Below are 14,752 nucleotides of genomic sequence, written 5' to 3' on the forward strand. Positions count from 1 at the left end.
CCAAACATGGGCTATCATCTCACCATTGTTCTCCCTCTCCCTTCTTAAAGGAAGAGTTTAGCTCCTGCAGTCTGAGCGCTACAGCAATGTTTGCCAAGTGGAAAAACACAGTGGGAGAAGAAACTATTTATCCCCAGTGCTATTAAACCCCCAAAGTTGCAGGTCCCTTTAGAGGAAAGCTTTTCTTACATAAGAAAGACAATTAGAATTGGCAAACTGATGCAAAATATTTATTCCAAGTTAGTTATTTTTGATGCAGTAGTTTTTCCCCCTCATACAGACTCAATGTGATAGTCACTTTTTTAAATCTGTAAATAATGTTATCAAAATAATCTTAATCTTTGAAATCTCACAAAAAATTTATATTTTACAATCCACCCTGAATATCAAGGCTGCAAGAAGAAGAACACAAACAATTCCTATATCCAAATATTTTACAGCTGTACCCAAAAAAAGAAAACCACAAACGCCTGGTTAAGTGATGAAGCTCCCCGAGCCGCCAAAAAAAATAAAATAAAATAAAAAATTCATGTTATTAGCATTAATTTAACATAATTAGAACTTCAATAGCCATTTTGTCATTGACAATGATTGTTTTAGCACACTGTTACCGCACGACATTATGTAATGCAGGCGGCACTGTTAGAAGCTTGTTGTTGCAAAGATCAGTCAGCCACTTGTATCCTGCTTACAAGACTGAACTTGTGCACTGCCCCACAAGGGATTTTTGTCAAAATTTGCTAGCTGCACAAACTTCTATTAAGCATTAGGGCAAAACCAAAAGAAAAAGCTAAAGAAGCCAATTTCTCTCTTCTTTGGGATACAATTATTTCCCTTGTGCATGAAGTATCAACAACAAAAGAAAAAACTGAACAGACTTGAGACAGAATAAACTCTGTTTAGTTTATACAACCCCAAACACATGTTGAACTATGACTGAGTTTATTGGGTTGGTTTTATTTATTTTAATTTTCTTGCGCCCACTTTCAGGCATCGTCATCTGACGTTTCACTGCTACTAGTTTCTGTGTCTGAGTCCTCAATCTTTGTCTTAAAAGTGCTTCTCCAGTGGAACAACAGGCTGGAGCCGCGGCCCTGAAGAAATCCATTCTTCCCAAATCCGTTTCTTCTTCGCTGTAGGAATGAAAGCAAGTTTTAAACCAAGCAAAAGTGCGGAGAGTAACCATCGCTAACCATCTGTGGACACAAATTACATATAACTGTATATACTTGCTCTGCACAGGTAATACAGAATCATCAGCTGCACTACAACCTCACTTAAATTCTTTGTCGTCTTGAATACCCTTAAGAATTACACCACAGATGACTTGTGCATGAGAAGGGAGAGGGAGAAGAGCAGTCACAAATGGCAAGAACTGTAAACATACCTGCTCTGATTTAATTTGGAACTCTTTGAGCTCATCCTCCGTGAGGGGAAGGTAGTTCTCATCATTTTCAGGATATTCCTGCCATCCCATTTCTTTCAATAACCTGATTTGTGGAGAAAATAAAAGGGGCATGGGAATTTAAAGCAAAGGAACAATGGCAAAGGAGAGAATGTTTCGTCCACAAAGCACAAGGTTTTGTATTAATTCACTCCCAATTCACCAGGGAATCTTCTATATTGGAGACCACTTCAACAATGCTTCGTGTTTACCCAATATTTTTCAATGTCTTTTACAAATATTTAATCATCAGCAGTCCTGTACAATGAGTAAATAACTAGTCTGGCAGAAGGAAAGCAAGGCAGAGATTTGAAATTCCACCCAAGCAAACTGAAGCAGGACACGAGGCAATCAAACCAGTATCACAGCTCAGAATCTCCTAAAACTTACTATCCGCTTACACCAGATGCTCACACACTGCTTACTCACCGAAGCGAGATACAAGCTGAGATACTAGGTAAACATTTTCTTAACTCTCCTCCACTTTTACAGCATTTAAAGCAGCACAGGAATATTCTAAGTGCAGACAGAAAGAAAGTGGTGTGTGTGTGAGGGTGTATCTTCAGTCTTCAGACCATTCCATTTAGGACACCTGCTTGTAAATTAACCAGAATCACACTATAGGTTTGCACTCACTCCTGGTGTGGGCAGGTAAATATCTAGGCAGCATTAACACACAGGAATGTGGCACTAGAGAAGCAGTGGAATTTAATTACAGACCTTGGTAAAGTCTTGGCTCACCTGTCATCAGTGTCTTGTTTTACTTTCAGTAAGACTCCACCTAGTCCAGCACTAGTCATGAAGCCCACACACCTCTAGCTCAGTACATGCAAAGCTACCGCTGCTTCCCAGAAAGAGACTCGTCTTTGAAACAGTCTTCTCCTCACACAGTCCTAGGACTCACCCTCCTTTACTCCGGACACCTTATTTTGCCATTTACTCACCTGTGTTCTGCTTCCAATGAATGAGAGAGGTTTTCCCCCTCCTCTGGCAAAGGGAGAGAAAGGCCATTCTGATGGCAGTTCTCTTCCCAGTTTTCCTTTGGTTCTGGTGTGCTGTTGCTCTCCATCTAAAGAAAAATAAGAGCATCAAAGTGTGCTTGCGCAGACCATGCCAATAGCACAGTTGGCTGAACACCTGCCTGCCAATGGGAAGTAGTGAATGAATTCCTTGCTTTGCTTGCACATGCAGCTTTTGCTTTACCTGTTAAACTGTCTATCTCAACCCATGAGTTTTCTCACTTTTACTCTTCCGATTCTCCCTCCCATCCCACTGGGGGGGAGTGAGCGAGCAGCTGTGTGGTGCTTAGTCGCCGCCTGGGGTTAAACCACCACACAAGTTCAAGCTTCTGCTTTTGGAAGTAAAGCCTTTCACCTTGAGTCAGTGTTTTTTACAGAGCCTGGACTGATAATGCTTGAAAGCAACTTCTATCTGGCTGTGACAAGATGACACAGTAGGAACGACATTTGGTGGACTGCACTTTTGTGTCAAGGAAGTAAGTGCTGGCATTACAAAGCCATCATCAGTGGCTTCAGAGTGAGAGTAAGAAAACTACGAGAATGAAATACTCCTAAGGATGCTCTTTACATGCACATTAAGCCACAGACTTATGCATTTAGGGGTCTGGTCCAAACCTCTGAGGCTTCTATCCTGCACCTTTCACAAGCACCGAGTTCTACTTTCCTGTGGATGTAGTTTGACAAGGAAGTTGGAAAGAAAATTAAGATGTTAAAATATGGTATTGTTTCACTCCTCAGAGAATCCTTGTAAAAATCTAGATTATTTTTACCATCTGTGACCTTCCCTTCCACCTCATTTATTACTTATCCATTTGCATTTCATCATGTTACGGATCTCCCTTCATCACAGTGCTGTGCACTACTTCTGCTGGCATGTGGGCCAGACCATTGGAAGTCATTCCCTTCCTCCTCCAGAGCCTGAATTACACACACTGCTCTGTTTTTTTTCAGTACCCAACTCCTTAAATATATAATGATCATATATACAGCAAGGACAGCGATCTTACATCATCCAGCTTGTCACATTCTCTGTTCTCTGTTATCTCCCCATTCCTATCATCTTTCAGTGCCTTCAGGAATTCACTCTTTTTATCAGTGGTACGGCGCATCAGCTTCGTCAAGCGTGAAGAGCAGATCTCGATGGGAGGGGTGGTGCTGGAAGGACTCTAGACAAGGAATGTAGAATATAGAGACTTTCAAACTGTATTGCTGCGAAGACGGGGCTCTCTTCAGGGTCTGTACTTACACCTTTCAAACACTCATCAGTTCTTTGCCTGGCTCTTAACCCCTCAAAAAACCATAATGTCAAATTCCCACCAAAATACTGACTGGTGTTGCACATTCACTTCTTCCCTTACCAGCACATTGTTCTCCCACCTATCATTATCGACTCTTAATTTTTTTTCTTCCCCTAGGATTCAATTCGCACGGCCATGAATATGTTTATTTTGTTCCTTGGCAATGTAACTCTCTCAAGCACTGCTGGAGCCTATAACAGAATATTAAGGCAGAGAAATTCACGCAGGACTCTTACCCTACAAAAATTAAAAAATTGAGATTAGGCTCCGTTCAAATTTACGTCTTAAGCCATCCTGACAGACTCTACCCTGAAATTAAGCTATGGGGTGGTAATCTCCTTTCAGGGAGTGGTCACATCCTTAACTAACCATAACTGGATATGAAATAGGTGGCCACAGCCTTGGTATCCTCCCCTGGAGAGCACGCTGCTGATTCCTTGCTATGTACACTCACAGCCCAGATGGTTCAGTGTGCAGCCAGACACAGACAACCCTGGAGCCTGTGGGAAATCTGCTCAGATCAATTCATGAACCCAGGGTAATCTCCCATGCTCTTCCACAGCATTTAAGCTTTCTTAGTTATCTTGAATCTGTGAACCAGGCATAAGGCACAACAGTTTGCACATTAGCAGTGCCCCAGCCATGACACTGCAATAAAAACATTGCTAACCAAGATGAGCTTTCAATTTAATCTGTTCCATCATTTTGACTGGACACACAAAAGCAATCTAAAAACATGTTATGGGAAAGTTCCCAATATCTTAACCTTCTGCTCATACACGGAGTTCATGCCTGGCTACTCTAAGACAACGAGGAATTCAGTCATGAATATGAATACCTGACACTAGAATCTTGCGTGCAAAGTATTCTTTTCCTTCACTTACTTGCTTCGATTTTTTCCTCAATATTAAAACAGAGTAAAACTTCCTAAAGCCTGTAGTGTTTTTCTCCATCCACCTCCCTCTGTCCCCACCCTTTTTTAAACTAGGGTGGGAAGGTTGCAAATTCAGACTCTTCAGAATGAATCTCCTTAGCAAAGTGTTTTTATCATACTCACAGTGCTCTGAGCAAAGATCAAGGGAACTAAAATATTTAGAAAACAAAAACAAGGCAACAACGCCTGCTTATATTTCTAATGCCTGTTGCACATGAAACGCTGGTGTGCAATAATGCCTTTCGGGGAAGTGCATGCTGAAAGTAATGTCCTATGGTAAACATTTCTCAGGTGGCCTTTTCAGATTTTGCCTAATTCAACACAGTAAGGAACAAATCAGCAATTGTAACAGACATAAGTGACTCTGAATATTAGGATAAAAAGCTAGCATAGTACTGAAATTAAAGCTCTCAACATGGTAATTAGTTTGACTGCAGTGACAGAAGGTAACAATGAACAAAGGAGACTAAAAATTAGATGTCTTCTGGTGATTTGCAATACTCTACTAAAGCACTTGAGCTCTTTGCTAGTAGCAGCCGTTTTAATGGCACTGTATAGAACTGCTGAGGTACTAAAACTTAATTTCTACACATTAGGTGAAGTTAAAGCCAAGGTTTAGAAACAACAGAGTCCTGAAAGGGAACTGAATTTCACCTCAATTCTGATTTTATTCATAACTTTGTGTAAAAGGCTTTACAATACTAAAAAAGAGTGTTATTGTAAAGGGGTACAAGTAGTCATTTTTTGACATCTTTTCTAAAAGTAGGTTTAGCCCTTGGACTGAAACATCAAGGCATCTCTTTTTTTTTTTTTTTTAAATGAGAGCACTATGCATAATCTCAGATTTGTTTAGATATCAGTCTGTTTAACAGGGGTAGCTACTCTAACAGAAAAGTCATCATGTATCATTTTAAGAATTCAGATTGTATCTTAATTTGGTTATCTTAGACTGGCTTGTGGGAACGTGGTGCCAGTGCTAGTTGGCACCCTTTTAGTTTTCAACACACTGTGGTCTCTTACGAACAAAGGTGCTGCTTCCACTCTTCTGCAGAAAGGGCATTATCCCCGTTTCAGAAATAAAGAGGCAGGGATTACTACTTGTAGTAGGCCTGTGGAGCTCAGATTACAGTAGTATTTGCTGGCCATGATCCTGTGTTTTCATACTCCATGTCTCCAACAGATTCAAAGAAAAATGTATTACAAGCATTCAATTTCAGTTGGAAGGAATTTTAAGCCCTTTTTGTTTAGTTGATTGACGCTGGTAATACAAGAAGTATTGAAGGAAGTACTGCTTGTTCTGGGGAAAACCCAGCTGCCTGCTCCTGCTGTCAGATTAGTACCCGACATCTTTCCTGACTAAAGTTTCAGGCAAGACCTTCTTGGGGGGTGTGTGTGGAATAAAATAACAGAGAATACTGTATGATATAAAGTGAATGCCCTTCTTGGTATCTACCTGGAGGTGAAAGCCTATTTAAGTTTACATATTTATGCTGCAAAGGTGTCCATACTGTGCTGTGCATTACACAAAAAGGCAGGCTGTCAGTAGCACAAAGGACTCAGTCTGAGGACAGACAAAAGCAAGGTAAGGGAAAGGGATACAGTGTAAGATCTATTTGTCAAAGTGGCAGGTATATGCTTGTTAACTATTGCTTTTAATGACTGCTTTTACACTCAGCAGTGGCTAAAGCAAAAAAGTACAGCCTGTTGCAAAGTAAAGCCTGCAAAGCAGAGAATCATAAAGATGAAAAAATCTTATTTTAGAAGTAAGATATATAAAGGAAAAAGACAAATGCACAACTAGAAAAAAAACCACTGTTACACTTGAAATGCAAACACACTAATTTCAAATTATGTGAATAGGTCACTTATCACAGTCTGGTTTATTTTTGTTCCTTTTACATACGATCACAAACCTGTTGAATTTTGATTCCCAGGAGCAGTGGAGAAAAGTTATTCAGTGTCACTTTTCTATTAAGCTTTGTGGAATTTCAAGCTTCAAAACAGCATTTTGTATATAAGCTATAACGTGATGCATAGAAGTGTTGGCCAAAAGGTGTTTTGTCACAGTTATTGCTGAAATGTTAACAGATTTATATGCAAGGTTCTCTCCATACTTCAGACCAAAAGTGGAGGTAAGTCAATTTCCACCTCACCTCCTTCCAACACGAAAATTAAAAACAGACACTGTAGCTGAAGACACATGTACACACATTAAACCCTCTCAGAGCTCATTGCTTGTGCTGTTGCTCTCCTAGAGAAAGGAAACGAGGCAGATCACCCTCCTTCCCCTTCTTTTCCCATATTAAAGAATAGCACAGGTATCAGTTTACCTATCTGTTCACATCAGTTCTTGGTATCTGCACTCTGATAACACCAAGTCTACGCATGTCTAGTTATGCAACACTATTTAAAGCATTAGGTTTTTTTTTTTTTTTATATTGAAGGGAAATTCATTTGGACAAACACCAATGGCTTTACATCCAGGTAAACCACATTTTTATTTCTTTTAGTGTATCAGAGATGTGGCAGAATGTGCTAAGAAAGTAGAAGTGAGTAATTCTTCAGTGGTGCAAGGGTAGGTATACCACGTACAGAGAGGACCTTATCATGTTTAAGCTATAGTAGGTGATAGTGACAAAAGTTCCCACTTTATCCCCAAACCCAACCCCTTACCTCTTTGGGAGAGGTGAGGACTGAGCCACTCGCCAGTACCGCCGGTTTGGTTACAGACACTGGACTGGTAAAGGCAGAGTCACGGCTGGAGGAAAGTGAGCCTGGTTTATGTTCACTTCTGTTGGCTTTCCATGGACTTGGCTATATTGAAGAGAACACAAAATACTGGACAGTAAATGGTAAGGCACAAGAAGGGGGTGCTTGCAGGTAGCAAAACAAATAAACAAACATTATGTTGGCTGTTGTATGGATATTTTTCCTCCCTCTCCAAGAACAGTCTCAAGTTTACCTTGACATCCATTATTTTTACCTGTCTTCTTCTGTTTTCCCCACACCACACACAATTCAGGGGCACCACCCTCCAGTAAAACACCACTAGAGCTCAAAGAGAAAATCCAGCATTGCTCTTCATTAATTGGAATCACCACCAAGTAATGCAATGTATCTCACAGCTACCCACAGATGGAAAGTAAAAAATCCCAATTAAATTCACATTTCATATGGGAACACTGTATGCCACAAAGAAAGGCTTTGCATCACTTGACAGGAACTTCCCCTGTGCAAGGAAGCAGCATATCAAGGAATATTTCTGTCCAGGCTGAGAATGCAAATTATTTATTTCCTAGGGCTCTGAAAGTGTCCAGCATTACATTGATTTAGCAACAACAACAAAAAACAAAAAAAAAAAAAAGAAGAAAAAGCAGCCAGTTCATTAAAGTGCATGAGCACTTGCTGTTTTGCTCTGGATAGTCTCTGCAGTATCCCTTCAAATAAACTGGTGATTTGGCTGAAAAGCAAAGACTTCAAGATAAGTTTTTGTTACTTGGAATGTTATTCTTGAGCTTCTCTTATCAACCAAGGACAAACGCTGTGAAGTGACAGTCCTTACAAAAGGATCCTAACAAGAAAATTCTATCAAGTAGCACGAGAAATACGCCTGTCAGAGCATTAAAACATACTGGTTCCCGTGACCCATTAGACTTCTGAAGACAACTTCAAGTCATTAGCAAAACAACTCATGCACAAGTGGGATTCAGTTAAATCCAAGATGCAACAGATCTGCAAGCAATGAGAGCAGAAGCCATTATTTCAGTATGTCCTCACTCTCCATTGGGTTATTTTATTAATTTTTAAATAAATAAATCAGTAGGGGAGGCCATCAGCACTACTCTTCCACTCCAACTTAAAAACAAGAGCAGTCCACATTACTGAATGGACACAGAACACATTCCAAACATTGCCTTCAAACCCAGAAAATATCCCAACCTGTGCAATATTGCCTGGTACTAAAATTAGGGTGTAGAAATACTATGACAAAAAGCTTCTCTCCGCAGATCCGGTGGTTGCACTGTTTAGATACCGAGCTCTTGGCTGCTGCTTGTTGTTCTCCCAGCTTCCACAAAGGGGCAGATTAGACAAATTCAAGGACAGACCCCTATTGCTTTCTTAGGGAGGCCACTAGATTCAAGCATAACAACTAGAGACGACTACCAAAAGGAATCGTTTGCAGATTATGACCTTCATTGACTACTTGACTGTGAACAATTAGCCATCTCAATTAGCCAAGAAAGAATGCATTTGTTTCACCGCCACCAGTTCTCTTCCTTTCAATACTACTTGGTACAACTTAAAAACATTTTTCACTCAGTTTGCCTGCGACAGCTTTCAAATACTGCTGACTTTGTCAAAAGGAATATTTTGACCCCTCTACTACTTTATGCACTGCACTTTCTGTACAACTTTCTAGAGTCTTCAGAATAATGCACCCTACCATAGCTGCTTTATGTCTGTACCTTTAAACAAAGGCATCATGGACACAGTTTTTCTGCCTAAGGATATGCTGATCTCCCACCTTTTAGCTTTGCTAACGGTCACCATTCATTAACAAAAGCGCTGTTGATGACACCAGCAGACAATCTGATAACCATTTTAACCATTAGGATTTTTCCTGTAGTTGGCAGAATTTGGCCTGAATTAAGAGAAACTTACAAAAGAGAAAGAAGCTCTAAACTTGCTTTCTTACAAAAAAGTTGTTAATCTTTCTTATTTTGCCTTTATCTTTGAAGTGTGTAAGACTAATCTACTCTAATCATAGGGAAGATTTTGTTCGAATGTCGCAGCCAGCATTAGTAATTAATAAATTTTAGAACTCAAAGTATTTGGACACCTTTTTAAAGAACAACCTAGCTAATAATTTTCTTTAGCTTCTTAAATACTCTCACTATCAATCCTACAAAGTTTCTAGGGCATCTATACATGTAAATTATCTGGAAAAAATGGGCAAGATAAAGCCTAGAACTAAGGAAAAAAAACCTACTTGTTTTTTCAACACTCCTATATTTCTTTCAGTAAAAGAATTATAGCACAAAACCCATTACTTTTCCCAGTTGTCTTTATGGCTCAACTAAATTAGAGCTAAATTGCAGGATGTCACAATCTAATCTGATCTTAGCCTCAATTGTGTTTTAAACACATCAAAGTATTGTAACCCAATAAAGATTTTTCAAGGCAGTCACGTGAACAATTCAAGCACATGGTAGCACACATTCCAGTTCTCTAGCATTGCTTGTTTTGTCCTTAAGATAAGGATTTGTCTAATGCATGAGAACACACCCATTCAAACAGACATTAGTATAGTCAGAAGAGAAGTTAGTTCTCGTATGGACAAGACCAAATGGCATTTTAACAGGGAACAACAAGTTTACTACTAAACAGACCTCTACTGTAAAGGCCACTACCCCCAAAACTACTGGATTCCAACTCCTGCTATTTGTTAGGGGGTTGATTCCCTTGTCAAGGGAGAGAGTTCTCCCTTGATCTGCAGTTCACTAACTTGGTTGGAAACTCCTGTACCTTGGAAGGAGGAGCTGCAGGTTTAGGAACCAGATTTTTGTAGACACTTGGGACAATTGTGGTGGCTTTGTTGCCATTTGCCAGGTGAGAAACAGGTGATGTAAATGCAGCTGAAAAGGCGGCGGCAGGATCCTCTTTTGAAACCTTTTTGATGACCAGCATCTTGGTAGGTTGCTTGGCACTAGGGGGGTTTTCTGTAAAAATAAAATGAGAAAGATTCTGAAATACAATTATTCAGTTTCATAACAGCTTCAGTATACCACTCCAGTTTCTTCCCTCTCAATCTTAGGTGCTACACATCTGATTCTGAGACTGCTATCAGCTGTTCTTTCATTTCAGCTTTGAGTGAAGATACTGGATAAGGATGTCAAAGTCCAACCTTTTTTCATTTAACCACAACAGCTTCCTTGATGCTGAAGAGAAAAACCTACAGTGACATCAGCTAACAGCCTTCCACCATACTACAGGAATCAGAACAGATATCAGCGTTTTTTTGAGCAACCATGGATCAATTTTGTTAATTCACTAACACAGCAAAAATACATTGCAGAACTTATACCTCAAAAGACGCAGTGCTTTTACAAACAAGCACAATTAATATTTCTTAGGTCAAATCATTCTTAGACCAATTCTGCTCATTTGTAAGAGCAGAACAATTTTAAAACAGTAGTAGTATAAACAGCTAAAAGCCCCATAAATGCTAATTGTCATTATTTTTTGAGCAGAACAATACCTACCTGAGAAACATGCAAAAAGAATACAATCTGGTACTATAGCAAGAAGTGTTGTTGAGGTTTTTTTGTAATTGGATTATTTACAGTATCTAACCCAACTAATCTAGCTACATTCTAACTAGAGATTAACAAACTTGTATTTAGTTTTTAGAACTGGTACCTTGTTTCACTCAATTTTTTTTTTTAAAAGGCACAGATTCGCATACCACATGAGAATCAAGAGCGAGCCTGTTTTGCGTTTTTTTTAAAAAAAAAAAATCAAATAAACCCAAACCACAGAATTATGACAGTTTTGCTGTATTAGTAATATGAAGATTACAAGTCAGGAACTAATGTCTAGTTCACTCAAATCTGCTCTGCCCTTCAAGTGATGTCTGCATGAAATTGTAACTGCAGTAACACAGGAAGCAAATGCAGAACAGTGATGTTACTGCCACCAGCAGTTTTTTTATGACAAAACAAGCACGATTTCAAGTAGACAAAAAGGCCAAGAGATTAGTGAAGATTGGGGGAGGAAAACAACAAAGGAGAGAAAGCTGCAAACTGCTTCACTTAAATGTTTAAAAAATCTTTGAGTGACAAAACTAGCATTTAAACATTGGTTACAACTTTCTGCTTCAGCATTCTGTACAGTGATGTAAATACCTTTACCTACCCCATACTCCAGAAGGTGTTCCTAAAGGTTTGTTCTGGTTGTTGTGTCTTCCAGCTTCTGGATTCAAAGATGGCTGTAAAAAGACAATGCAAATGAGTATACCATTATATCGCATATAACAACAACAACAAAAAAATCAGTATTAACATAACATTATGCTTCTAGGAACCCAGAGTACAGGTAGATTTCTCTGAACAGCACCTGAATTAGAAGAGAGTGCTTTGTCACAAGACATCTAAAAATCAAGTTTGTGTTCTCCTTGGCTTCTGCTGTATTTCCAACAGAACTATCAGAGGGTTCAGGATAGACCCTTTAGTCTTCTACTGTATGATTAAGTATATTCCACCAACCAATACACACATAAAAGATTGCGGTATTAAACAGCAGCTCAAAATATAAAACAGAATCCACATCATCAGTATAGGAAGACTCTAGTCTCATTTCCCAAATATTTTTATACAATAATTATTTGTTAACCAATAAAAAAACCCCAAAGGCTACACTAGGTTGTTAAGGTAAAGGAATAATGAATATATACATTTACTGATAAAAAAGCTACATGTAAATTTATGTTAAGCTTCAGAGTCCACTTTCCAGGACAATACTGCATGCAGACTCCGTGCTCTCTGCAGACTTACCTTTGATTCAGTATCAAAATTCAACTTAGTGGAATAACTAAGGATGCGTCCAAGCTCAAAGCAGAGTACAGAAAATCTAAGCATTCAATGACAAGCGTTCCTGATGAGCTATTCCTCTTCCCCCGTCCCAAGTAACTTCAGTTCAAAATAAAGCCATCTTTTTCCTCTTTTTAATGAATTCTTCATATGTTAGTTACTATGGCGACAGCATAAGTCTTTAATAATGAGATTCTGAAATAGGAGGCATTCCTGTTCTATAAGAGTTAGGAAAAAATGTCACACCATAGCATAAATGCCTGCCTCAGACCCCCGAAATTCCTCTGTTTCAGTGCTTCATTTTTTTAGCTACAGGTCAGTTTTATAGCAGGGGTGCTGACACCACAGGAGAACTTAGGATAACACACTGTTTTGCAGACCTCTCAGGAAAGTGTTGCCATCATCAGGCACACAGGCCTAACAGCTACATACTGAAGCACAGTATACATTAGTTTCACCACTATGGCAAAGCCAATACAGGATTTATTTAGCAAAGCTTGCTGCTATAGACAGTGTGTGGTATTATCATCCTAAAAAAAATTGGGGGAAGTAATTACAGAAGTAACAGCCATGTAGCTGGGGAAAGGCACTCATCAAGGCACTGAAGAAGAGAATGAAGAAGTACATGGAAGAAAGACGTAGACCAAGACAGACTACAACAGCACACAGTCGCAATCATTACAATAACTTTCTAGATTTCAACAGGCTTTTGACAGTCTAAAGAACAGGCTTATAGAAATCCTGAATTACAGTATTCTTGAGAAATCAGATTAACACAAATCTACACACAAGCTTTATCACTGCTCTCCAGGTGTTAACCACCCTGTGATGCAGGGTACCACTCCCAGCATCAACATGAACAAGAGCATGCAATCACTCCCCAGGCACTTCATTGAAAAAAAAAAAAACCAGCAGCTTAAATCAAACTGTTTCCTGTGGCAATTTAAGTGGAGATTCTAGATTTTGGCCTGAAGCAGCTGTGTGGCATTCATATATTTCACTCCAACTCCCACCTTCCTGAATAGAAGCAGTGCCATCAAATTGCCACAACAATTTCAGCTGTAAACAGCCTTCCAGAGAGAAAAGCTGAGTAAGAGTAAAGCTTGAGCAAAAAGCTCAAGATGATGATACACACAAGCGTGCACACTATCACCAGAAACTCTCACTACTGGAGGCAGCAATGACGTTAGCATTGAAGATGAAGTCAGAGGAATTGCATTAGGTGAAGGGACTGAGTTACAGATGATACTGACCTCATTACACTGGTCAAGAAGAGCCTAGAGAGAGCAAGAAACAAGATGCAAAAAGCAAAATACGTGGTCTGGTAACAATAAAATCCTCATCAGGGAACAGGAGAAAAAAATTAAATCGGAAAGAGAAAGCAGAAAAGGTGCTAAAGATACTCCAGATACGTAAACTAAAGATATTCCAGTAAAAATAGAGCCAGAATGTAAGAGACTATCATACTGATAATACCATGTGAATCAGAATGCTGGATAAGAAGAAAATTGATGAACTGGAGATACTGATGGAAGAAATGGCTCAAGAAGCCCTGATCCACAGATTAACAGAAATATAGGAAAACATCTCTGATAACAAAATACTATTCCAGAAGATTCAAGACAGATGGTTGCAAAGGTCTGAGCACATATCATGAACAAGCTTGGGAAGGTTATCACAAACACCAACATGTACCAGAATGCAGGAAACAGGAACAGCAGGCAGACTGGAGATAGCCGAACAGATGTACTTAGGAGCAAAAAAAGGCTTTGTAAGCAAAGCCACAAAGTCAATACAACTACTCTTCCTGTAGCAGACCAAAGTGTCACCTTATGGGTTTTGCTGAAGATCTGGCTTGTGGGTTACAATACTGTCTTCAGTTCACAATAACCATTTGGCAAAATATAGTAGTGTGCCAAAACCCATAATCTAACAGGTCATCAAATCCTGAGGACTCTGGGTACCAATCAGCATCCTGTTAGCACTGAAATAATTTTGTTAAATCTGTTGTGATCTCAAACATGGAATGGAATGCAACTCTAGATCCTCGCCACCTATCAATGCTAATAAAAACGAGATCTGAAAAGCCACTTCTCACAGCTGCCACTTCTAGTGAGAAGCTACACACTTACAAAGTCTTCTTCCTCAAATTGCAACTGCTCTTTATCTTCCTTCTTCTCTTCCCTGGATTCAACAGGCAGCTTTTCTTGAAAGGCGGAACTTTTCCGAGAATGGAAGTTGCCATTCCAGTGGCGATGAACTCCAGTTCCTCCTCCACCACGCTGGTTCACACCATCATGGCCCCGTGAGGGACCATGCCAGCCAGGCTGACTGCCAGAAAGCCCAACATGAGCTCCTTTAGAAACACCAGAATCTACAGAATCATGGCGGAGAAGGGACGGCTGATGCCAGCAGTCTAAACAAAAGGAGATAAGTATGCAGATAAAGTAAGTCAACAGCGTGCAGAA

At 39.5% G+C, this 14,752-nt stretch overlaps 1 protein-coding gene across 1 annotated transcript in view; it reads right to left on the reverse strand.

Moving 5' to 3' along the window:
- Window positions 1–214: 214 nt before the first annotated feature.
- The window catches only part of GPBP1L1 (GC-rich promoter binding protein 1 like 1), a 33,788-nt gene continuing 19,250 nt past the window's right edge, over window positions 215–14,752 (reverse strand). The window contains exons 5-12 of the mRNA XM_075508669.1: window positions 14,417–14,700; window positions 11,611–11,683; window positions 10,222–10,415; window positions 7,369–7,509; window positions 3,471–3,629; window positions 2,389–2,513; window positions 1,388–1,490; window positions 215–1,133 (exon numbers count right to left, since the gene is read on the reverse strand). Of these exons, the coding sequence (XP_075364784.1) occupies window positions 987–1,133; window positions 1,388–1,490; window positions 2,389–2,513; window positions 3,471–3,629; window positions 7,369–7,509; window positions 10,222–10,415; window positions 11,611–11,683; window positions 14,417–14,700 (1,226 nt within the window). The 3' untranslated portion in view covers window positions 215–986. The remainder of the gene's footprint in view (window positions 1,134–1,387; window positions 1,491–2,388; window positions 2,514–3,470; window positions 3,630–7,368; window positions 7,510–10,221; window positions 10,416–11,610; window positions 11,684–14,416; window positions 14,701–14,752) is intronic.

This window comes from Mycteria americana, chromosome 7, assembly GCF_035582795.1.
Source record: "Mycteria americana isolate JAX WOST 10 ecotype Jacksonville Zoo and Gardens chromosome 7, USCA_MyAme_1.0, whole genome shotgun sequence".
Classification (NCBI taxonomy): Eukaryota; Metazoa; Chordata; class Aves; order Ciconiiformes; family Ciconiidae; genus Mycteria; species Mycteria americana.